General features: G+C 42.6%; 1 protein-coding gene across 11 annotated transcripts in view; it reads left to right on the top strand.

Moving 5' to 3' along the window:
- The window catches only part of STK39 (serine/threonine kinase 39), a 437,393-nt gene that overhangs the window by 303,642 nt on the left and 107,709 nt on the right, over window positions 1–26,042 (top strand). For all 11 annotated transcript variants that reach the window (XM_072751854.1, XM_072751856.1, XM_072751855.1 and 8 more), the window contains 4 exons: window positions 9,962–10,084; window positions 10,178–10,207; window positions 18,395–18,457; window positions 20,211–20,278. In XM_072751854.1, the coding sequence (XP_072607955.1) occupies window positions 9,962–10,084; window positions 10,178–10,207; window positions 18,395–18,457; window positions 20,211–20,278 (284 nt within the window). The remainder of the gene's footprint in view (window positions 1–9,961; window positions 10,085–10,177; window positions 10,208–18,394; window positions 18,458–20,210; window positions 20,279–26,042) is intronic.

Genomic DNA, 26,042 nt, shown 5'->3' with positions numbered 1-26,042 from the left:
CCATAAATTTTGGGGATCTGAAGGCTCTTCTCATTTTGTAATCTCTGTTTCTTTTAGTCTAACTTGGTAATAATTTCATAGTATAATTATGGGTCCTGTGGGTCCTGTGAATCTTGATGGGTTCATGGCATGAGCCAAGAAGACCCAAAGATGCGTTGTCTGCCTTGGAGTCCCCCTGAGACTACTGAGGGACAACCCCCATAAGGTTCTCAGAATCCTTGTTATTTAGTGCAGAGTTTCTGTAAGGTACGCTCTTGTTAGATCCTTAGAAGGCCGTAGGTCTGTTTGTCTCAACAAAGTGTCAGGCAGTCACACTCTGGATTTGATCCTTGCTGGGAAACCATTTCTTACTTTGAGAATTGCTTGACATCAGGAGAGGCTGGGAGTGAGGAACGGTTTCATATGTACCCGTGTGTTCCTTAGCTCATCTCTCTGCTCACATTTTATCAGGCTGCAAGCAGAAGCCAGGTGTCACTTTAAGTGTGCTGCCTGGAAATCTCCGTCGCTAGATCACTGACTTCATTTGGGACGTTTCTGTTTCCCACGTTACCGTAGATAGCAGCATTGCCAAACCCTGTCCCTGTAGAGCGGGGTCCTCTCGCCCTCTAGCTTCCAGTAACACTGTCCTCACTTTCCTCTGACCCCTCACTGACAGCCTTCCTAAAACAGCAGACTTTTCATGATCTTGCGCCTTTTTTTGTGCATCAGGAATATGGGAAGGGCTCATTGTGACTCCGGGTCCTTGAGCATTTACAGAAGCACCTGTGCCGGGGCCAGGCCACCAAGGAGGCTGAGCAGCGCCCCCCAGGGCCTGAAGTCACTCACTCTCACAGGGATTCGTTGCCTGCCACTAGGGGCCGGAACAATTAATGATATTATTTTCTTTTTGGCCTTGGTCACCCTCCCGTCCCAGTCCCTCTCCTGCTCCGCTCTCAGGAGTCCAGATTTGATCATTCTGCCTCCCCCGTGCCCACTTGAAAGCCTGCTGTGTTTTTCCATCGCGTGAATTCCAAGCCCTCTGACTTGCTGTTCAACAGAGGGTGCAGACGCACAAGCCAAATTTATCCCACAGACACATCGCTTTTAGGCTTTGCAGCGGGATTTTTTTTTTTTTACTTGACATACTTGTTAACATTTTAAAAAATCAAGAGCTTTCACCTAAAAATCCAAATTATCTGCTTCTCTGGAAGAATCCAAAGATCTGGCTGCACGGGGGCTGCTTCCCTCAGCAGCATTCCGCTGATGCCTGGCACCCCCTTTAGGTGGGACGGGTCCTCCCCAGACCACCAGGCCTCACTGGGTCCCCCTTCCCTTCCCCGCCTGCCTTCTCTAGGCCTTCGGATTTGCCGCTCCTACTATACGGGTTCTTCACACAACTTTTCCAGCTTTAATTCTTAGCCATTTCCTTAAAGCCAACCCCTAGGCCCCAGGACTTCATGACCCAGACACATCACATGAGTGGGGAGACCTCGGTAACTTCTTACCTTTCTCCAGGTAGAGAGAGGTCTCTGCTTCTCTGTTTGGTGAGCTCTTAACTCGCCTTCACCAACAGGTCTCTGTGCCATCCCTCTCAGCAGACACCATCCTCTCTTCTGCAGCCCCACGGTGCTTGTATCTTTCTTGGGGCAGGCACATTTTATTGACATCATTGGCTTTAAATGTCTGTCCACCTGTCTGGATCGTGGACTACTCCATGGTGTAGAGTTTTATACAGTTTATCTTTTGTCTCGAGCTTGCCATCTAAGGAAGTATTGAATAAAACTTTGCCGACTGAATGAATACATTAGTGATGCTTTTTTAAAAAAAAGGGCTAAGGCTGGGTCTCTGTCCTGAAGGAGTATAAGGTTTGGTATGTCGTCCACTGGATGTAGTACAGAGTAGGACAATATATATATTTTTTTAAGTTTATTTATTCATGAGAGACACAGGCAGAGGGAGAGGCGGGCTTTAAGCAGGGAGCCTGGTGTGGGACTCGATCCCAGGACCCTGGGATCACGCCCTGGGCCAAAGGCAGATGCTCAACCACTGAGCCACCCAGGCATCCCAGAGTAGGACAATATAAAGTTGCGGGCACAAATACCACTTGGGGAGAATTGGCTAAAGCTCCTTGGATTCGAAGAAAGGAATAAGAGAACGTAGAAGGGCAGATCAGGCCAGGGTTTGTATGTAATGACATGTAAGATGGTGGAGTCCTGCAAGTATGCAATTTGTATGTAACTGGATTGTGGGGTGTCTTAAAGGACATGGTGGGAAAGAAGTCTTGGAAGGGTCTTTTGGAGCTTGGGTATGGAGAGACTTGAATACTTAGGAATCTGGACTCGTTCTATAGGCAGTAGTGAACTCTTGTCGGTATCTTTGAGAGAGCACTCATGTGTGACTAGTGGCAATATGAAGGATAAAATAGGCAGGAGGTTAGTGGCCAGGAGGTTGATAAGCAGCTTGTTTTAACAGGAAAGACAACAAAACCAACTGGAAGTATAAAAAAAAAAAACCAGCATTGAAGGAGGGACCTGGTCAAGCCCAATGGCAGTGGAGGAAGTATAATTTGTAGAATAGAACGTTGGATAGATTTGGGTTGTGAGAAAGATGAAATCTGTTAGTGATACCACACCTGTCACGTCTTGAGCTTGTGTTATATGCCAGACATCATGTTAAGAACTTTATATGACTGTGCCCCTTGGCCAAGGCGATGGGGAGGGGGAAGGGGAAGGAATTTCAGAAGCGCTATTTCATTTTAACTCAAAATGGAATTATTTTAAATTCTTTGTATTTGAAACAATTTATAGGAAACATGGGCCTTATGAAGCCACAATCTAGTGACTGCTACATGCAGATAGTTTCTATACACAATTTCTAGAGCGAGATGCTTAGTAGAAATAATATTTATCTATTACTGCTCTGGGGTTAGAATGTGCAAACAGAAATGTAAAGTAGACCAGTACTTTTCTATCTTTCACATGTTACTTTTCTCACATTCTGTCAAATAATGAAGGTTCCAAATCGTTATAAACAAAGTGAATGATTTTTCAATGACATGTGTTTACTATCGATCTACTGTCATATTAGTATTTACAAAAGTTTGAGAACTTCATTCCATGCTTTAACTGGCAAGGATGTATATTTCCACTTTACAGAAAAGCAATCAGGTGTGAAATTCTTGATCCTGTCTACAGGATTTATCATACATTCCTAATTGTAAAGGTAACTTGAAAATAAGGGAATGCTTTATTTTCCAGATCTAAAGATTAGAAAAACAAGGGTTCAGGTGCCTTTGAACATATTGAACACTTAGGGACATAGATGAAATAAAAAAAATCTATAGACAAAACTTATATGTATGTAGCTATGTTAAATAACACATTATACAAAACATTTTTATTTGTAAATACATCACTTGTTTTCCTTTCTTACTTTGTATTAAACGATATTATTTAGTCTCTTGGCTTGCAGTATTGGTATCAATCATCATGGATCCAATGTTTGCATTGCCTGACATGATTTTTCAGAGGTTACTCTTCTCACTTTTGTGTTAAAAAAAAAATAGAGCACTGTGTTTCCTTATGATGCTTTTATAATAAATATTATCCCAAGCTGTGTCAGTCTGAGTAATATGAAGATAGTTGCCTCTCTTACCTTTACCTCGGTTGGCATGAGTTTGGTATATAAAAATCAATGTGTGTATTTTAAAGATGTGTTGTTTTTAAAAATGAAACTTAAGAGGCCTGGGTGTAGAATGGAGATGTTTGCCATTGTAAAATAGCTATTCCCAGGAATGACTACTAAGCTCACATGAAATGTCTTGGTCAAATTTTATAACATTCCCCTAAGATGAGGCTTACCACCTGTGGTGTGCTGTAGACATGGACAACATTTCGGCAGTGAAGCTGGGGAGGGTGCAAATCCTAATTTGTACTATTTTCCAGTAGCCGTTGTGTAAATACCCCTACGGGAGCCAATTTTACGTGACCAGTGCCAAGTCGATTGTCTTGCAAACTTTCTGAAATGTTACCGGTGGACTCTCATCAGCCGCTGTGAGCTCCATGGCTCCCTGGAGATCGAGCGGACGTTCTTACTCCCGAGAACACTTGGAAGACAAGACCGAGGGACGACGTTTCCAGGGTCATCAGCTTAGATGACAGCGGGAGGCCGTGCCCCCTCGAGGGCACAGAGCAAGGAGCAGCGGGGCGGGGAAGGACTGAGAACAGGAGCAGGAGCAGCAGCCCAGAGTCGGCTGTGGCTACAGGGAAGCACTGGGGCAACAGGGAGGAGCCCTGCCTGACGCAGGTGTGAAGTCACGGTCCTTGGGGGAGAGGCAGGAGAGTTTTGAATGTGTTCCTGGGGGGTGTAGAGGAGCAGGGCCTGGCTGGAAGGGTCTGGGGGCAGTGAGCGAGTGTGGAGATCCACGAGGAGCACGCACGCAGGAGGCCTGGGCTTCTCGAGGAGCAGGGATCCACTTTCCCATGCACGGGAGGGAAGGAGGCCACGGCTGGGGGTGGGGGGAGCGTGAAGGAGCGGCGCAGAATCGTGAAGAGCTGGGTACAGGCTGGAGGGCCTTGGCGCTCAGGTGGCCGGTGGGGCAGTTCGAGATGACCCCTGTGAGCCACAGCCACAGAGCCCGGCTCTGCAAAGCTGGGGTCAGGCCCTGCTTCCCCCGCTGCGTGGCTGGGGCCAGGTGTTTCACTTCCCTGCACTGGAGCCTTCCCTCAGAAGAACGGGGAGTAGGAGGGCTCTCGGCTCACGAGGCTGCCCTGAAGATGAGGTCAGTTAGGGGGTTAAAGTGCTCAGAGCACAGTCCTACCTGATATAAATAACGGCTGGTGTTCCGGCCTGGGGAGAGGGAAGGGCTCAGCACGGCGCTTCTCCATCCTGGAAGACAGTAGGAATCACCTGAAGCTCTTGCTAAAAGGAATATTCTGACTTGGTGGGTTTGGAGCGGGGCCCAAGATCCAGCATCTCTAATAAGCTCCCCGGTGAGGCTGTTGTTGGTGGTCCAGGGACCAGGCCTTGAGTGGCAGGGTCGTGGCAGGACTGATACCCCACCTAGGAGTGGCCAGCCGCCCTCTGTAGTGGCACCGGGCAGCATCGCTAGCCCCCATTCACTCAGGAACGAAGGATGGGTATTTGGACTGAGCCCCACCCCCGGCTTTCCTCCCACGTGTGACTTGTCCAGGAAGGGGGTGGGGGTGGAGTATAATAAGTGCTGCATCAGCGAAGTCAGCTGTGGGCTCCAGACCCTATAAGATAGGTGTGAAGCCTGGAGGGGCTGACGGAAGAGGCAGGGGAGGGCCAGGGCCGGAGAGCACAGTGATGCCAGATAGTAGGTGTGGGATGGAGGTGTCAGGTCATAGGACACCTCTATCAGAGTATGGGGGGGAGGGCAGTACTACTGCTGAAACCTTAGTCTAATTTTATTTTATTTTTTAAAAGATTTAATTTATTTTAGAGATAGAGAACACAAGCAGGGAGGGAGGAGGTGAGGGAGAGGGACAAGCAGACTCTGCCACATCAGAGCTCGATGGGCGGCTTGATCCCATGCCCCTGAGATCCTGAGCTGAAATCAAGAGTCAGATGTTTAACCTACTGAGCTACTCAGGTGCCTCTAATTTTATTTTTGATGATTTCTCAGCACCTCGAAGACCTCGTAAACAGCGATTAATTACAAACATTTTTAATACTTCTGGTCAGTAGGATTCCTGATAAGGGAAAGGTTACTGGGGACTGCTTTCTACCGTGTTGGGGTCACTCAGGTTCAGGCTGTGGTGAGGCTGTATGTTCAACAGGTGGAGGAGAAGTGGAATGCAGGTTTCCCACTGGCGGAGAAATCATTCCAAGGAGACGCTGAAATCCCCCCTGCAGGGAGAAGTTAATGTAGCAGTGGAAGCAGCTGGTAGGGGCCCTGGGAAGAGGGGCCAGGCAGGATTGGACAAACGCTGCTAAATTTTGGGTTTTCTTTGGGTCACATTCATCCTCCGTTAGAGAAACCCGCTTTAATTTCTAACCTGTGCAGCACCCTGTCTTAATACCTTATCTGCTGATGGTCTTCATCTGTCCTTCATACCTTCTTTGCTGTTCTGGTGTCAGAGGCCAGGTGGCCACGTGAGAGGTTATAGAGACCCTGGGTCCTGATTGTTTATACAAAGCTCCTGTTCAGAGGGGCACGGCTGGGAACACTGGTCAGACTGCTCCAGTGACTTCCCCTTGTTGCTGCCATTCCCTGTTGCAGGCTGCTGCAGTCCAGCTCTGCCTCCCACGTGGGATCCTGTGGCCACCAGAAGTAGCCCAGGAGCCACACGGTTTTTCTGTCTGAATCTGACTTCTTTTCTGGTGGGAATCAGAACTTTGGTTCATTTTTTTTTTAATGGATTTTTCAGGGGTGCCCCGGTGGCTCAGCGGTTGAGCATCTACCTTCAGCTCAGGTCATGGTCCTGGGGTCCTGGGATCGAGTCCCACATCAAGCTTCCCACAGGGAGCCTGCTTCTCCCTCTGCCTGTGGCTCTGCCTCTCTCTCTGCGCTTCTCATGAATAAATAAAATCTTTTAAAAAATGGATTTTCATAAATACAGGGTTTCAAGAAAGGGAAAGAAAAATAACTTTCTTTTCAGAGGCATGACGTATCAGTAGAACTGCTCAACTATATGTTGTTCCCAGTCTTGGGAATAAGTGTTACCATAGGTAAAACCTTGTCTAATCTCACTGTTGGACCTGAGGAATTTGTGGGCTTATGACTGAGCTCATTTCTCTGAGAATCATTGCATTCTTTTTTTTTTTTTTAAACCCCCTACCACCCCTTGGCTTTACTAAGTGATTAATTTAACAGTGAAAGCAGTGCCACCATAACTGCCATCCTTGTCATTGCAGGAGATGGGGAAGGACAGAAGCCTTCACACGTCTTTTTTTGGAAAAAAAATTTTTTAAGGTTTTTATTTATTCATGCAGAGAGAGAGAGAGAGAGAGAGAGAGAGAGAGAGAGGCAGAGACACAGGCAGAGGGAGAAGCAGGCTCCATGCAGGGAGCCTGATGTGGGACTCGATCCCAGGTCTCCAGGATAAGGCCCTGGGCTGAAGGCGGCGCTAAACCGCTGAGCCACCCGGGCTGCCCCCCCTCCCCCATTTTTTTATTTTGGAAAATACTCATTAGTTCCTAAATAACAACCCCATTTGTTAAACTATGTGAAACTTAGTTGCTTTGGCTCTGGAAGGTTGAAGTTGTTTCCTGGAGTCCCTGCAAGGATGTACCTTTGTGGAATCGCTTTCTGGTCTTTTCTGTGGAGGTCAGTGTCCTATAAATAGACCATGAAACCAGGGTTTCAGATTATGCTGCAAGTTCTTTTCCTTCCAGTGAAGCAAGAGGATGCTCTTAACAGATCTGTATTCTTATTCCCGCTGCTCCTATACCAGTATTTTCTGCTACATAGATTTTATAATATTTTTGTCTTAATTTCTACATTTATTTGTTCAGTATTTATTACTTAAAGGCCCAAGCCACCATTTCTTTCAGTGTCTGAGGCTATAATCTTAGACATTTTGCTTTATCTTTCTCTCCTCCAGCAAATAAAACTAGGAGGGAGACAGCCAGGGTTCTAAAATAAAATAGAAGGTGGCCGTTTTATTGTCTGTGGTTGGCTCCTGCTTGTAGAAACAAAACTGGCAGATCTTGTAAACAGAGGAAAAAGGGCATAAATGAAATTTTAGGGTGTGAAGCTGCACTATCTCTGTTGTGAGAGAATTTCCTTAGTGTGATCTCTTTGTTAGTACTGAATACTAATTCGTCAACCATGCTTGTTTTTTGTGGTTTCAGTAAAGGTAGAGTTCTGTTTCTGATATATAATTTTCCTTGTTTTCTCACCTCTTAGTTGAAAGTATGTTTTATAATAGATGTGGCTTTAAATTCTTCTAATGCAGTCATTAAACACAGATTTCCCTCTTTTGCTATAGTCACGAATACAGATTTTTTTCCTCCATGTTGCTATCATCCTGAATTGTTAGGAAACAATTGTATTGTTAGGAAAATAATTTTATCGTATTTGTCAACAGAAAATTATTTTCCCTAGGGGCACCTGGGTGGCCCAGTTCATTGAGCGCCCCAGCCCTGGGTTTCTGCTCAGTCTGTGACCTCAGGGTGGTGGGATCCAGCCCTGTGTTGGGCTCTGCACTCAGAGTCTGCTTGGGATTCTCTCTCCCCTCCCTCTACCCCTTCTGCTTGTGTGTGTGTGCGCTCTTGCTCTTCTCTCAAATCTTAAAAAAAAAAAAAATTATTTTCTCTTCCTCTATCCGTTTCTTTGTAGTTTTAAAGAGCAGTCTGTTCTGAAAGTCTTGAAGTGCATTTCAGCATTTTTTTTTCCCTACGTTACTTTGCCAGCATCTGTTAGCACATTAAAATCACTATCATTAGGTCTTTTCCAATGTTTCAAAAAATGTAAATGGGAAAAATATCTTATGTCAAGCACAGAAGGGGTTGTTTCAAAGGTGAATTAGTTTTCTTGGAGTGGAGAGAAGCTTTTTTTTTTTTTTTTTTTTTTTAACTGAGCATAACTGTTTGCAGTTATGAAAAAGAACTTTTTATTTTTTAACTTTCCCTGTTGGAGCTCAGATCTTCTAGACCAAGTGGTCAGGCTTGGTTTTACAGGTTTCACGTGATAATGTCTTTAAGTCAAGCCCAACCCCGAGCCTGCATTGATTGTGAATGGACTCTGACTGAACACGTGTATAAATACTTACTTTACCCTTAAGGCCTTGGTACTTCCCTCAGGATTAATGAAGCTCCCATGATATAACTAGTTTCTATTATGGAAAATAGTGTTTTCTTCACTCTGTAGTCTTTCCAAATCTTCACAGGATGTTTTGATACAACTTCAGTTTTACAGTGATCGTTCAATGGGGTAGGTCTTACATTTGGGAATTGGAAGGCCTTTTTTCTTGCCTTAATTTTGTCCTTAGAGCTGAATGTTCTCAGTCACATTCTGGGCCTTCATTTCCTCATCTGTAACATGAGGGGGTCAGACTAGACAGTCTCCCAAGGTCCTTTTCCCCTTGAAATTTCTCTGAATCAGTGGATCATTGGCCGTTATGTTCACATGTTCATCTGCTGCATTGCTTTAATTACGTCGAAGTCTTTTTTTTTTTTTTAAGGCAAATTATTTTGGTTAGAGGCCTGTCCTTTTAAAAGTTTTGCTTTTCCAACCACACCAGGCATTTGGAAAGCATACCCCTGAATCACATCTCTATCTTAGTTCAAAGAAACTTTGAAATCCTCGAGGAAGACTGATATAATCTGTTCAGATTATCTGGCATAGCTGCTGATTATCTTGCTGTGTTTCTAGCAATCCCCCAAGTCTCTCAAGTGTTACAAGGTGGGTTAAGAATAGTCTGATGCTGTTTTGTTTTGCTCAAGTAGTTTAAGCAGAATCCTAGGAAAAGAAATGCGATGTCAGGTTCTGAAAAAGAGCAAGGTGGCCACTGAAGGGTGTTTGCTTTTTTTTTTTTTCTCCCTGACGTAGGTTTTAGATCGCTGATACACCCCTAGACTTGTATGCCTCATTAGGCTGCCTGATGCCCCTGCCTTCCCTCTGTCAGCAGTCTGTTGCTCGCTTGCATTTCCTTAGGCAGTCTTGAAGCCGACCACATGGCCTTTCATGTGTAGTAATTAATGAAGTGTTAACGTTAACTGAAGCAAAAGTGAAGGATGGGTTTGATCCCGATGGCTGATGTGCCTGGTGTTCTTCCAAAATATTTTGTTCATGTGTGTAGTAATGCACTTCAGGAATACCGTATCTTTAGAAAGAGGAAGTGTATGGGAGTTTGCGAGCCGTGTGGTCTTTTTGGGTACTAACTGCTATCCCCGAATTCATAACCAGTCAGGGTATTTTCAGGATAGGCGTGTGCTGTGTAATCCACGTAGCAGTGCCAGCGAGCACTGTTTGTGTTCAACTAGTGAAGAGTTGGGCGGGTGTGTTTTGATTCAGGTGAGAAGAGTTCCTGGGTCGAGTGGTCACCTTCATAAAACCGAGGACGGTGACTGGGAGTGGAGTGACGACGAGATGGATGAGAAAAGTGAAGAAGGGAAGGCAGCCTTTTCTCAAGAAAAGGTAGGTGACCTTGATGATGGTGAGCTAACCTGTGCACGTTTTATTGTTTTACTGGTGTGTGCATGTATTAATGGATATGCAATTGTTTTACAGTCACGAAGAGTAAAAGAAGAAAATCCAGAGGTGAGTGGTGGTTATTTATTTTAAAATATTTGGACCAACTGACCCCCCCTGACCCCCCTCCACTGCCCCTTGTGATGTCAGAGTGTGATCCATTTGGGGAAGAGACTTCAAAATTTTATTCTCATGGAGTAGCAGAAGAGAAAAGGCATGTAGACTTGCAGGTCCTGATTCTGAGTAACTTTTGGGCTTTATAAATTGGGACAGATGATTTTATTCTCTGAGCCTCAGTTTCCTTCTCTTGTCAGATGGTGATGATCATACTCCTTTTAAGTTGCTGTGAGGTTTACCACAATTATGCACATATAAAGCGCTCGCTGGGTGCTCAACTTAGTACTCGATTGATCTCAATTCTTCATATTACTGTCATTTAGAAAACACAGTAGGCGTACAGGCAAAATCTCTTCTAGATTCTTAGTTTACAATAAGGCAGATATAAAATGGTTGGAAACTTCACATTGACTCTGGTCTTGGCTTTACCATCTCCTGGGTAATTTTGTAGGCAAGGAACACTCCTTAGCTTCCCTTTGAGAACTGGTCATCTTTTGATTAACTTTATTTCTTTCATCTGGTTAATTATCCTAATGACTAATGATGACTATAGTTCAAAAGCCTTGCTAATTCTTTTAGAGAAAATTTGAATATATTTAAACGTTCCAAATATTTTATAGACCTAGCAATTAATGTGTGCCTTGATAAATTCTCATTAAGAAAACAGAAGACTTTGGGTTACAAAATGATATCCATCCCAATTTTTTTTTTTTTAATTAGCAGACATTTCTTTTTGATGAAGTGAAGTAAATCTTCCATTCCACACTAAGGGGCAGTAGCCAACTGGACCTTCTGAAAAGAGCGCATTGGAGCCAGAGCCACTGTTTCTGTTACTCCGCCCTCCTTCTGGTCTCTTCATCTTTCCTTTCCCACCCATAGGCCTTCCCTAGGGATTGTTCAGTCGGCCTGCCTCCCATTATTAACGGTCCTTCAGTTCCTCTTTCTTCCTGTGTTTATCACAAGAATTAACCTTTTCATTTTATACATAAAATATGTTTCATCAAGGAAGTGGTCCCTCTCTGTTACAAATGGTGGTGATGAGCTCCACAGTAGGACCCAGGGGCTCCACACATGTGCTGGTCTTTAGAATGATCTTAGCCAGGTATCCTGATCTCTGCCCTCTTCCTGCCCACTTTCCAATTTTACTTTCAGTGAAGTGCAGAGTCCAAGTTTTTTCATCTGCTTCCTAGAGTGTCTCTCACTAAAAGTGTCCATCCTGCTTAGAGAACAGAATAATGGGATTCAGGTAGCAGCATGATGCAGAAAGCATTCGTATTGGTTCACTACGGGATGTCTTTATTGGAACGTATTCACTGAATCCTGCCTCACCTGGTACAGACCTTGATGGGTGTGGGTCTTTCCTCTTGAGGATTTAAGTTTATTCTGACAGTATCTTTCTATGTGCTTTTTGAAATTGCTCTGCTAACTGATCTGTTATTTGGATATGAACGGCATCTTTTTGGCAAGAGTATTTTCTGCATAGACAGGAAAAAGTAATGGATAGCATGCTGGCAGTTAATTATCATCACTATCGACCTTCTCAGGTGGGATTTGTCTTAGGCTCTTCACTGTCTCAACTCATTTGATTTCCCAGAGGTGCATGTCTGTTCCCAAGCTGGTTTATAATTAAGGAAACACATAGATAGCCTTATTTTTGTGAAAGGGTTAATGTCTTCGAACGTAAACACTTTGACGAAATTTTAGGAATAATCAGCCCCACCTGCTATTGCATAGCTCCTCAGGGCAGTTTTTTTGCTTTGTTATCTTTTTCCTTTTCTTCCCCCTAGTTTTGTTTGTTTTTCAGGGCTGGCATTTCAACATCCTGAGCTGTGTTAAGAGCAGCTACAATGATGGTTCGTCTGTCCTTTCAGCTTTTAATAAAAGTAGCTCCCTGACCTGCCAACCACCTAAGTTCACTTTTTGTGAGGCAAAAAACTATTTATCTGTTACAAAAAGAATTACAACTGTTGACTATGTAAATAGGCAACACACACACACACACGCATACACGCATACATGCATACTCTGCGTACTGTTTTAGTAGGTTTTGGGGATTCATCAGTGAGGAAAAAAAACATGAAATCCATGTGCCTGTGGCTCTTCCATTTTGATGGGAGCAGATAAACAAGCAACAGCTTTCCTAAATCAGTAAATTATGTGGTTTGTTACCATGGAGTAGGAGCAATGGGGAAAAACGGGGTGGAAAGTACAGGGGATGTGCTAGGGGATTTTAATTTTAAATGGGTTGGTCAGGGTGAAAGAGATACTGAAAGATCTTGAAAAGATACTAAAAGATACTGAAAGAGACACAAAGACTTATAAAAGGTATGGAACGATTAGGAAAAAAAAAAAAAAAACCCTGAAGAGCCACTTTTATTTTACGACCCCTCTCACCCCTAGTGTTCTTTCCGTAGAGGTGCCCCTGCCTCTATTTTTAACTGCCAAGTAATGTTACCCTGGGTGGATTTACATGGCTTATTTAACCATTAACTTCTTGGTGAGCATTGAGGTTACTGTTATAAACTGCATTCCATTAACATTTTGTGTATGCATTTTCAGGGGCACATAGTCAAGTAAAATAATTTTAAAGAATTTAAAGAACTGTGACAAAAATCTGATTTTGAATTTATAATAGCTATCAAAAGCTGAACCACTTTTAATTATCTTAATTTTTTTTAACATTTTATTTATTTATTCATGAGAGAGAGAGAGCGAGAGAGAGGCAGAGACACAGGCAGAGGGAGAAGCAGGCTCCGTGCAGGGAGCCCGACGTGGGACTCGATCTCGGGTCTCCAGGATCAGGCCCCGGGCTGAAGGTGGTGCTAAACCGCTGAGCCACCCGGGCTGCCACTATCTCACGTTTTTGTGAATTGTATCACAACAAAGCTGAGAATAAAAAAGCAGTACCAATTTATATAGCCTTCTGACAGTGTACCTTATACTTTAAAAATATGTTTTGAAAAATATTTTATTTATTTATTTGACAGAGGGCTAGAGAGAGCCAGAGAGCACAAGCCAGGTTGGGGGGAGGGGAGGAATGGCAGAGGGAGAGGGAGAAGCAGGCTTCCTGCTAAGCAGGGAGCCCCTTGTGGGGCTGATCCCATGACCCTGGGATCATGACCTGAGCCCAAGGCAGACACCTAACAGGCATAGCCACCCAGGTGCCGCCTCCCCACTCTTAAACATCTTTGAGGGTGAAAATGCTTATCTGTGCCAACTGGCACATTTAAATGTCAGAGTTTACATTTTAATAAGCTTTTCTAGAATGCTCATCATTTAAATTGCAGTTTATTGACTTGACTAGAAGCCACTAGAAGAGTGGGCTAGTATTCATATTTGTGTTGCTTTTGCATTTAGTGGACACTATACATGTTCATTGGTGACCTGAATATCCACATGCTGAAATAGATATAAAACAAGTGCCTGAAGAGGCATATCATATTTATGAGTAGGTCAGAAGAGAGTGGGGGAAAAATCAGAAGATGTTACGTAATTGAGCTGAAGTTCAGAGAAGGTAGCCTTACTTAGTACTTCCATGTTCAGACAGAGTAAGATGCTCCGATGAAGGAAGTGGTGTTTTTAGAAATCCTTAATTTGTAAAGGGCTCTTTGACTTCCCTAGGATAATGTACAAGGCAGATTGTCCAGGTATTACAGCAGTTGTTGGAGAAGATCAAGGAAGTCAAGGTGGGGTGTTTGTTAGGGGGGCCTTGGGAAGATATACCTGGTGTGGCATGTTTGGAGATCTCCTAAATCCGGGAAAAATTCCAGTGTAACGTGTAAAGGGCCAGAGTTACACCACCTGTCTTGGGATTTTTACTCAAGAAAATTGGTCCTCCTGTTTTTCTTTCTTTTTTTTTTTTTTAAAGGGTTTTTTTTTTTTTTAAGATTTTTTATTCATTCATAGAGATACACACAGAGAGAGAGAGGCAGAGACACAGGCAGAGGGAGCAGGCTCCATGCAGGGAGCCCGACATGGGACTCGATCCTGGGTCTCCAGGATCCCGCCCTGGGCTGAAGGCAGCACTAAACCGCTGTGCCACAGGGGCTGCCCGGTCCTCCTGTTTTCCTAATCTGACGTTTTAGGAATAGTTTTGTGAAGTATTAGTTAAGACCTACTGGTAATTCAGTTTGTCGTAAATAGATAATTTATGCTCATTTCGTTTATTTATGATTATATTCTACTTGGATGGCAGAAGCCAGTGGTGATTTAAAGGTAACTATATTAATAATATAACAATAGTATTAATAATGAAGTTAATTAAGCAGATACTTAATCTGTGCCTGATTTTTACATGAAGCAGTATTATTAGGTCTGTGGCATTGTGGGAATTCTACAAAAGCAAAGCAGAGAGCCTGCTTTCTGGAATCTTCTCATCTCTTTGGAGATGTGGGGGTCTGGGGTGGTATTTGCAAGACTGGCTTCCTTAGGTGGGGTTTCCTAGCCTATATGCCATCCTAGCTTATAGAAAACCTGTCAGCTCTTATCTCATTATTGATCTTCTTCTTTGACCAGTGATTTGGGAATCTGTTTTTGTCAGATTATGAAAATAATCAAAACATGTTTTATGATTTTAAAAATCCGTTTTGCTTTATTTCCTAATTTTCTATATAAATGTAAAATTGCCTTAATCTTTACATTCATGCTTTCTCTGGGTTTCCTTTAACTGAGGGAGACCTTTGCTAAGGCTTCCACTGAAAGAAGCATTCTTTTTACAGCAGCCCCTCTGTTAGGTGGCATGAAAACAAATGATTTGCAACCCTGACACCACATCAGAGAAACTGAAAGCTTTAACAATGCAGATGCCCAGAACCGCCCCTCAGATTGTGATTTGGTAGCTGGGAGTGATGTTCAGGCAACTGGGATTTTTAGAAAGTGGCTTACACGATTCTGATGCATGGCTAGGATCAAGAACACTGGCTAGCGGCACCTGGGTGGCTCAGTGGTTGAGCGTCTGCCTTTGGCTCAGGTTGGGATCCTGGGTTCGAGTCCCGCATCAGGGCTCCCCGTGGAGAGCCTGCTTCTCCCTCTGCCTATGTTTCTGCCTCTCATGAATAAACAAATAAAATCTTAAAAAAAATACTGGCTAGGAAAACCACAACAGTCATTCTGAATCCAAAAGTCCACACTAAAATCCAGGAAGATTGCTTGAAATTTCTGAGGATTTATTATAAATATCTGTCTGAAATCCAAGAAGAAAAAAGAAGGAGAGTAGGGAGAAAAAAAAGATGTTTCAGAACCCCCCAGGAGACGTGGTCCTTATTTAACCACATGTAATGAAGCCAGGTGGTAAGGTTTGTTGGCTGAGGCCTCAAAAGCCCATAAGAGCTACATCGAAGAATTTTATTACATAATCTAGGCTAGGTTAATGGTGCAAATGTTCTGTTTCCTGACTCTGATAGTTTGTTCTAAGGAGAAAATAAATTGGGTGTGGATTTAGGTTGAGTTAATTTTACTAGAGATTAGTCACAATGCAAAAGCTAAATTTATTGCTTATGTTTACTCATTGCTGTTGCCTGATTGTTAGAACTGCTGTTAGCTTTGTTAGTGTATTTCCGGTGATATCGTATACATGTTGTGTTATCGTATACATTTGTGGATGGAGGCAAATATTTGATTTCTCCCTCCAAATTTATTGGGCTTAGCTTTGTCATCACAGATGGCTTTGACTTGATACTTTTCTGCCACCATTTTCTAAAAGACGTTCTTATTTCAGGTGACTGGCTTTCTGACTTTCTGTGATTAATGTTAGATTTGTCATCAGAAATCTTCTGTATTTCTGAAAATAAGCCTTCTATTTTGTAACAATTTTAGATTTTGAGAAAAGTTGCAAAAATAGTACAAAGTTCCTGTACACCCTTCACCCACCGTTACATTCTTATGGGACCCTGGTATATTTTTCACGACTAAGAAACGGAAGTGCTATATCACTATCACCTAAACTGCACGCTGTGTTCGTATTTTACTAGTTTGTCCACTAATCCCCCCCCCCCTTTTTTTTGGTCCTGCAATCTGATCCAGGATAACACACTGCATTTAGCCTAGTAATTTTAAAAATAGAAAAGGAGAAGATTAGGAGAAAAAGATTTCTCTATTTTGGGATCTTTGCCCCCTCTTTCACCCAGTCTCAGAGGGCTCTTTCCAGGGTGGGATCCACCCGTAATCTGTTCTTCTCTTCCCCTTCTTTTTTTTTTTTTTTATTTATGATAGCCACAGAGAGAGAGAGAGGCAGAGACACAGGCAGAGGGAGAAGCAGGCTCCATGCACCGGGAGCCCGATGTGGGATTCGATCCCGGGTCTCCAGGATCGCGCCCTGGGCCAAAGGCAGGCGCCAAACCGCTGCGCCACCCAGGGATCCCCTTCTCTTCCCCTTCAATCAAACATCCATTCTGTCAAATGTGCTTCTTATAGCAAACTGCTTAAAGCCCCCCGCCCCCCCGCCATTCTAGTAAGCAAATTTATATTACACTCTGATGAATAACACCTGCTTAATATGTTAGCTTTCTTGTAAGTTTTTTAATATTTAAAAATATATAGATCCTGAACTGATAGAATGAGGTCCACAGGGTAACATGTGGGTGATCGGTCATCAAGGAAGATGTTTTGCACAGGAAACTTTCCTCTCCACCACTCCTGTGCACCTCTGGATATTTTCCTGAGAAATTACCTGTTTTGCTTGTGTACCGGCAAGAAGCAGAGGCTAGTCCCTTTGTTAGGTGCAGGGTTGCTCCTACAGAGTGGGGTGGCACCAGGGAACTTAGGGATCCAGCCCCCAGTCTGGTTAGCCATCCTGATGATGGCCTAGTAAGGGAGCAGGGCAGAAAATGGGACCTTCCTAGGAGGTGGAGACGTTTTCATATCTAGTAAACGCCATTAAGGATTTTCAGTTTAGAGTAGTCTTTTGACTAGAAGTTAGAATATTCTGTAAGTGCTGATGTGGCTTTTGGTTGTACCTCAAGCCTTAATGGAGATTGTGGGATCAGTCAGCATGAAGGGTTCTTTACAAGGGATCCCTTTGGTGTAGGCCCAGGTCCTCTGGCTGATTAAAGAATACAGGTTATTTCTTCTTATATAGTCATTTTCCCCCAACATTTTACTATGAAAATTTTCAAATATATAGCAACATTAAAAGTGTTGTATAGTGAACAGCCACGTACCTCCCCCTATATCCTACCATTACTATGCTTTATCACGTGCACATCTGTTTATCCGAGTCCATCTTCATTTTTTTAGATGCATTTCAAGGTAAACTGCAGACATTAGTACACTTCCCCCTCTTACTTCATTACTAACATAGCTATTTTGAGGAAGCCCAGACAGTAAGAATTTTACGTCTTCAACTTTAGAAAACTTGTGAAAAATTTCTGATGACTTCTGATTATTTTTTTTTACTTCCGATTATTTTTAGAATTGATAGTAGTTTTAGAAAATAATATATATTTTTCATTATCATTGCTGTTCCTCTTCTAGTTTTTTTCTCTTTTTGGTCTTTCAAGTTTTGTTTGAGAGCACAGAGTTCACAAAAGTAAGGATTGAGGCAAAAATACTTTTGGTACCACGTTAGGGTTGGATTTCCAACTCGAGAGAAAAAATAACCTATCAGTTTGGCGTTTCTTTGGGGGAAATGTGCTTTAAAAGTCCAGCTATCCTTATATATTTTTTAAATCCAGTGAATAAATTGTTCAAAGTAATGATTAAAGGTCAAGTAATGATTAAAGGTTGCTAATCCTAACATCCTTTCATTGAAGACCTTTAACTTTAGATGAAATTCTTTGACAAGAACAAATGGTCCTAGAGCATCTTCCTGTTACCAAATTTAAAATATCAAATAGTCCATGCCTTTTCACTTTAGCTCAGTGGCTCTCTGAAAGCATTAGGATCACCCAGGGCACTTGTTAAAGATATGCATTCTTTTTCATCTCCATGAAATTCTGAATCATAGGCTAGTGGGGCCCAGGAATCTTTACTGTGTCCTAGGTGATTCCAATGAAGGTAGTCAAAGGGCCACACTTTGGGAAAAACTGCTTTAAAATTACTTCTGTAAAATTGTCTCTGATAATTGGGACTTAGTGTAACCGCACTGACCTTAATGTCTCATTTTGGTTTCCTTAAGTACTGTAATGATGGCTCTCTTAACAGATGGCGGTGAATGCCAGCAGTATACCCGAGCAAATACAGTCCCTCTCTGTGCAGGACTCTCAGGTATGTTTTTCCACTAGTTATTTACGTTTGAGATGATTTGACCTATTATTAGAAAAAAAACAACATTTTCAGAAGATAGACAGTTTCAGGGCAGTCCATCAGATTTGGGGCTTGTAAACTTTTTTTTTTTTTTTTTTTTTAAATAGGTATGGAAAAAAGAGTACTGTTACTCTTGACCATGATTTTCAGGACCTCCAACCTTTAAATGATAGGTTCAAAACCAAGGATTGATTACCAGACTGCTTCTGAAATTGTTGGTACTGTGTGAAATAAGGAAAGAAAATGACTCCCCATTCTGTTAGATTCTAGCCACAAAACTGTAGAGTTAATTGATAGTCTTTTCTTTTTGGCTCCCTGTTGGATTTCTACAACCTGTTTTCATAATTCTTTTATCATTGAATTTATGGGCCAATTTATCTCTACAACTTGCCTTGTAAAAGTAAAAGTCCAGGGACTGTGGAATGCATTTATATTAAAAGTCATATGATGGAAAGCATATGCCATGAGTTATGTTGGATGCTGATGCAGGGTGCTGAGCAATTCAGGGGAGGGACACGGGCATAGTACCAGAGTTCAGGCCCTTGTTCTGGTTTTGTTGTATAATTAATAGGCAAGCCCTTTTGTTCTCAAAGTCATAATACTATCAAGCATCACCAGCCTTGGGATCACATCTTTGTCCTTCAGATCTGCATATCCATTGATAAATTCATTTTCATCCTACCTGTTGTGTGCTGATGAAAGCAGCTGTAAACTGCGGAGAGAATGATGAGATTTCATGGTTACAGGAAGCCTGGAGTCAGACATCTAGTCCTTGTCCCTTATTTTGTAGCTGAGGAAACATAGACTTGCAGAGGTTAAGTGGCTCATGCAAGGTTGTATAACTGGTTGGAGGCAGAGCCAGGATTCGGTTCAGGTCTTTTTACTCTAACAGGCAACTCCGTAAAACAACTTGAGGTAAACTGAGGGGACTGGTTGAATGACAAATGGCAAGTTAGGAATGATAATTTGTCAGAAGGCCAATAGAATGAGGGAAACAGGAAAGAGGATTAGGACAATTTATATCAATTATAGTTGCTAAATCATTGTCATATACATTATTTATTCTTCCAGCAAACTTTTGAGACTGGTAATATCCCCATGTCATAAGTGGGGAAAAGAGGTTCAGAGAATGACTTGCTCATGGTTGCATATCTGGTCAGTGGCAGAACCAAGTCTTGACCTAAAATCTGTCTTCTACTCCCGAGGGAAGGTCTACTGTCCAGGGATTTGTAGGAGTAGGGAGGGGCTGTGGAGTAGAGGCATTTGAGGTTTATGATCTATTTTTAAGGAAAGAGGTTCTAGGTGAGAAAGACAGGGAAGATGAACAGTGACCTAATCGACTGGATCTCACCTCCCTCTGCCCCCTCTGGGGTTAAGGTGCTCGACCTTTGTACATCCCCAGGCCCCAGCGGGATGCCCCTTTAAGATAGCTGACCCTTCTTCATTGGACTTACTGCAGCTTATACCACTTGTTCATAGGACCCACCCTACAACTGAGGTTTTCTGCTTGAAACATTTGGCTCTCCAGCTGGGATGGGAATTAGGCATCATTCCAACCTTCACTTTGAGGTGTTATGTGGCCACACAGGACCTGCCATGCATAAAGACCTGGTTTGGAAATTTCCAGAAAGGGTCGTATGAATCAAGGGATAAACGATTGTATTCATTTGTTTTTCTGAGTTTATAACAGTGTTTGCGGTTTTGTTTTTTAAAGGGCCTACCCAATGCTAGTGAAGACTATAGAGAAGCTTCTTGTGCTGTGAACCTCGTTTTAAGATTAAGGTAAATAATACTGTTTATTTTATATTGCTTTTGCTATAGTACAATATTCTTATCTCCTTCATTAACTTTTCATAATATTAGCATAAAATAAAATTGTTAACTTACTTGATTTCGCCAAACAGCTAGTGTATGCGGTATTATTCCCAGGGCTAATTGTTCTATTCTAATTGCTTACTAAAGAAGAATAAGAACGAAAGCATCAGATGAGTGTGTCTGCAGGCTCAGTGTACCCTTCATTAAGTTTTTTCCTTGCCTTTTCTTTCTTGGGCTTTTTTTCCCGTTTTAAAATTTTTTTTTACAATGTAAGATCACAGTAAGAGATTTTTAATGAGTTTCTTTCACACTTCAGCAGTCAGTGTGACAGAAATAAACCATGCTTGTACTACAAGTTGCCTGTTCAGAACATTTCTCAGTGGCAGGTTTGATCAGCTACTGTGGAGAAATGACAGATGTATTTTGAAAGAACCCTCAGTCTTCTAGGAAATGGATACAAGTATGGTGCCTGACAGTGCAGACTCTGTATCTAGTGAACGAAAGTTCTTTCTGTTTCATGGACTTCTAAATTGTAAAGTTCGTCTTGATGTGGATTCTTTGTTGAGAATATGGTGTCTGAAGACACACTTGCTTCCACTTAAACAGCTTAAGTCGCCAGGTTAGTCAGGATACCATCACATTTTTGAAGGTGTTTTAAAGTAAGTTACACATATGTTCTCCTTTGACAATTCAACAAATAAAACATATGGCTGATGGACCATTTTCAGAGCCGCGGCTATAAACAAGGGGCTTCGTCTTCAAGGTCGGTTTCCAGCCATCTGAGTGCTCCTGGTCTGTCAGGGTGGATAATCGTGACCGTAATCACCCCTTCCTTCTGATGGTCATTTACAATCTGCCGTGTGTTTTCACACGCTTACCAGGGGAGCTGCACAGCAAGCCTCGGCGTGATTTAATTCAGAGATGAGTTTCCAGTCAAGAAGTAAAATTATTATGAGAGACTCCTTTCCTTATATTTGAAAGTAGCCTTGATTACGATTTGCAATTATGCGAATTTAGTGATCCCCAAAGAATGAAGTAGCCCATTCCTTTCTTGTTGGACTTTGGAACCAGGTGCTACTTTCACTTACTTTTCACATGTTCATTTATTCATTCCACCAATATGTATGATAAAATCACTGGGCCGAGCCCTGTGTTCCTGAGATAGAGCTGTGAGTGAGATTGGAGGTTACCGTCCAGCCCACTCGAGCGTGAGGTGTTGGGAGTGACCCTCAGAGTCCTGTCATCCAGCCTCCTACTTTATGTAAGCAGGATTTTTTTTCTTCTGTGGTGTGCTGGGTATCTACTCAGCCTCTGTGTGTACTTGAGCTCTTCTTGCGTGAATCGCTCCTGTGATTCTAAAACACTTCGTCAGGCAGCCCTGGTGGCCAATTGGTTTAGCGCCACCTTCAGCCCAGGGCGTGATCCTGGAGACCTGGGATTGAGTCCCGCGTCGGGCTCCCTGCATGGAGCCTGCTTCCCTCTGCCTATCTCTCTCTCTCTCTCTCTCTCTCTCTCTCTCTGTGTGTGTGTGTGTGTGTGTGTGTGTGTGTGTGTCATGAATAAATAAGTAAAATCTTAAAAAAAAAATAAAACACTTTGTCATGGTTCACTTCTTCCTTGAGAGATTCAAACAATCTTCCTATTCTGGGCTCTCATGCTTGAGAGCAGATACCGAGTTCTCTGGATAAAAGTCTTCTGGAGAGTGTTTTAAAACACATAGATGTTCCTGAGCCTTACCTCCAGGTACTGTTTTGCTTTTGCTTTAGGTACTAGAACAGTATCGAACAAGCGCATCCCCTTGTTTTTCTGAGAGCCATTTGTATTTTTTTTTTTTTTTTTTTATGATAGTCATACAGAGAGAGAGAGAGAGAGACAGAGAGACAGAGACACAGGCAGAGGGAGAAGCAGGCTCCATGCACCAGGAGCCCGACATGGGATTCAATCCCGGGTCTCCAGGATGGCGCCCTGGGCCAAAGGCAGGCGCCAAACCGCTGCACCACCCAGGGATCCCCATTTGTAGTTTTATAAGACTTATTCCTTTTTTTCTAGGCAAAACAGTACAAGTAAGCCTTGCTTCTCATAACATGCTTCTATATCCTGCTTACAATCCTGGCTGTTCACCTTTATTGACAAGTAGTCTGTACTGGCTTTTGTTACCTGGTTCCTCACGGGCCTGGATGGTTTCTTCCTGAGTTTGTGGCTTAGATCCCTAGTCCTACATATCTTCCTACAGAAAGGGTCCACCTTCAAATAAGCTAAGGAACAGTGCATAGTGTCCATCTACCTGTACACACACATACGTACACACTTCATTTTGGAGCTCACAAGGGATATTAACATACTAAAGGTTCTAAGACTTTCTGCAGGGAAGGAATGTAAGTTGGTGTACTCTAAGACCTATTTGACCTCAGAACTTTCTTCATGGAGTCACTTTCCAGTGTAATGTTGTTGCACCCGCATTTAAATGCCGACCTCCAGATAAGGCCTTAGCAGGCTAGAATACAATGGTAAGATTATGTGATTTTTTTTTTCTTCCCTGTTCACAATCTGTATTTCTCCTAAATCAGCCTAAATTTCCATTGCCTTTTGAAATAGCCATGCATCTTGGAGACCGATCTAGCATGACCTAACAGCCAAACAAAACCTCTGACTTTGTTATTTCCACTTGAAGGGCTATCAAGCCTAATTTGAACTACAACTTATGTTTTAAAACTCACTCTGGGGATCCCTGGGTGGTGCAGCGGTTTGGCGCCTGCCTTTGGCCCAGGGTGGGATCCTGGAGACCCGGGATCGAGTCCCACGTCGGGCTCCCTGCATGGAGCCTGCTTCTCTCTCTGCCTGTGTCTCTGCCTCTCTCTCTCTTTATGTCTATCATGAATAAATAAATAAAATCTTAAAAAAAAAACTCACTCTGTATGTCTTAGCATTTGTCACTATAATAGTGAACCTGTTGGTTTTGACCCATTGCCTGCCGTCCCCCCATCCCATCCATGTTTCACTCATGATTGTCAGGGTTGCATATTAGTTATGTTTGGATATGTGTCTGTTGCCCATCTGACGAGCCTGTCTTTTACATCTTTATCCACAACATTTATTTTACATGTTCAACACTTCAACAGAGGCTTCTGACATCTTTTGGATACCACTCACTTTCTACATGGCTTTCAAAAATTAGTGAGTTTTTTTTTTTTTTTTTTGGTATAGTTGCTCAACCAGAAACAAATCCTATTGACTTTACTGCTTTTTAGTGGATATTTAGCTAACTACTCAGAGGGATATCTATAAAAGGATCCCTTTAAATTATGACTGAAATTAAGACCTACCAATGATTTTTTTCTGAATCTAACTACCTGGAAATACTTCCAAAAAAATAAAGATGAATTTTTATTTTTAGAAATTTAGCATGACTTTTGGTAAGTATATGTTCATGCCTAATTATATACATTTTTTCCCCTAAATGTTTTCAAGGTATTCATTTAAACCAATTTTTTTTTTCATATTTGATAACTCTCGAATCTCTCAAGATACATACTTGGTTTCCTCTAAGGGCAGTCCTGGTACTTTGAGAAATAACCTTTTAAAATTATGAGTTAAATGCTGTTAAGTTTTTGTGGTCACCCTGTGCTGACATAAATGTAAGCAGCGAATCTAGTCATTCGTTCTGTAAGTATTAAGTACCTGCTATGTGCATTGCACTGTCTAGGGGCTATGATGCAACAGTGGGAGGAAAAAGACAAATTTAAATTTCTTGCCTTCTAGGAATGTACGCTCTGGAGGCAGGGAGAGGAAATACTCAAGTATTCATATTAGTTACATGATAAACCAAGTACTCTGCAGGAATATCTACATCAGTCAGGAGGAAAGAAAGTCTGGGAGGGCTAGTCTGTATTAAGGCATAACAGCTTTCTCCTGTTGTATAATAAGTTACCACAAATTGAGTGGCTTAAAACAACACCCATTATCTCCGTTTTAGTAGCTCAGAATTCTGGGCACAGCTTAAACGGTCTCTCGGCTGTGTCTCACAACACTGCAATGAAAGCATGCTCATCTGGAGCTTGAGGTCTTCTTCCAACTAATTTGGGTGTTGGCAGAACTCAGTTTCTGGCAGTTGTGGACTGAGGCCTTTGGCTCCTATAGACCACCCGTTAACGCACACAGTTCACAGCATAGCTTTGCCTTTTTCAAGGGCAGAAGGAGGAAGCCATCTCCCTCCCTTCAAGGGCTCAGTCCCTCTGTTAAAGGTTTTTCACTGGATTAGGCCAGTCCCATCTACATTAATCAAAATCACCTGCTTTGGAACTTGAATTACATCTACAAAATCGCTTTACCTTTGCTGTATCACATTAACTTAGGCATGGGAGTGACAGCAAAGGTCTTGTTCACACCCAGGGGGAGAGGATTATGCTGGGCACGTACACCAGGGGACAGCGGTACTGGAGACCATCAAAGAATCCTGCCTACCACAAAAGGTCTCTCAAAGTAGTATTTGAGCAGACACCTGACAGATGTGAAGAATTAAGCCATGAGATTGTTTGCAGCAAAGGAGTTCCAGGCAGAGCAAATGGTGATTGCAAAGATTCTGAGCAGGGAGCATGTTACAAGCAACTATAAAAACAGCCAGGGAAACACTGTGACCAAAGGGGTTACGGGATCAGGCCAGAGAGTTAGCAAAGGCTGAATCATGTAGGGACATGTAGCCTGTGGTGAAGACTGAGGACTTCACTGTTAGTGGGTGGGAAACCGTTAGAGATTTGTGAGCCTATCTGAGTTACATTTTAAAACAAGCAGTGTGATTGAATTATGGAGACTGGACCATACAGAGACCATTTAGGGTGGAAGCGCAGAGCCCATTGGCAGGCTGTTGCAGCCTTGCAGAGAGCTATGATGTGACCTGGACCAGGGCAGGGAGCAATGGAATTGGCAAATAATTGTTGAATTCTGGATGGAGAGAGAACTCAAAGATTACTACTCAAGGTTTTGGGCCTGAAAATATGGGTGAATGGAGGGGAAGAGAGTTGGGACTGCAGGTTTGTGTGTAATCACGAATTCAATTCCAGAAGTACTGAGCTTAGATTATTTAGTGGACATGTATGTGATGTCAAGTAGGCATTTGGGTGCATGAGTCTAGATTTCACGGGAGATTTAATTCTGGGCTAGAGATAATTTGAGAATTGTTGGTGCTTATGGTATTTAAAGCTATGAAATTAGATGGAAATCACCTAGGAGCGAATGAAGATAAGACAGGTTTTCTAGCACACTCTCAGGTGGTACATGGATGAGGAGCAGTCAACAGATTGGGAAGAAGAGGCTGATGAGGTAGAGGAGAGAAGGCGGTCCTGCAGACCGAACAGAGGAAATGTCTCAAGACAGGCAAGAGGCAAGAGCTGCAGCAGTTGGTATTCATAGGTGAAGGACAATGGGAACTGAGAATTCACATCATATTTGGCAAAATGCAGTGCATTCTTGACCTTGGCAAGAGTTGTTTTGGTGGAGTGTTGGGGACAAAAGCCTAAGTGAACTGGATTCAGGACAGAGTGGCAGGTGAGGACACGAGACAGCATGAATAGATTACTTGTTAGTACAGGTAACTCTTAACAGTTACTGTTCCAGGGGAGCAGAGAAATGGGGTAATAGCCCAATGAAAATATGGAGTACAGAGAGTCATTTTTAAAAAGGCATTGTTTATAAGTTAATGGGAAAGACACACGGAATGAGGGAGGGGACATTGTAA

This window comes from Vulpes vulpes, chromosome 3, assembly GCF_048418805.1.
Source record: "Vulpes vulpes isolate BD-2025 chromosome 3, VulVul3, whole genome shotgun sequence".
In the NCBI taxonomy this organism is placed as follows: Eukaryota; Metazoa; Chordata; class Mammalia; order Carnivora; family Canidae; genus Vulpes; species Vulpes vulpes.
This window is presented reverse-complemented; position numbering and strand designations above follow the sequence as displayed.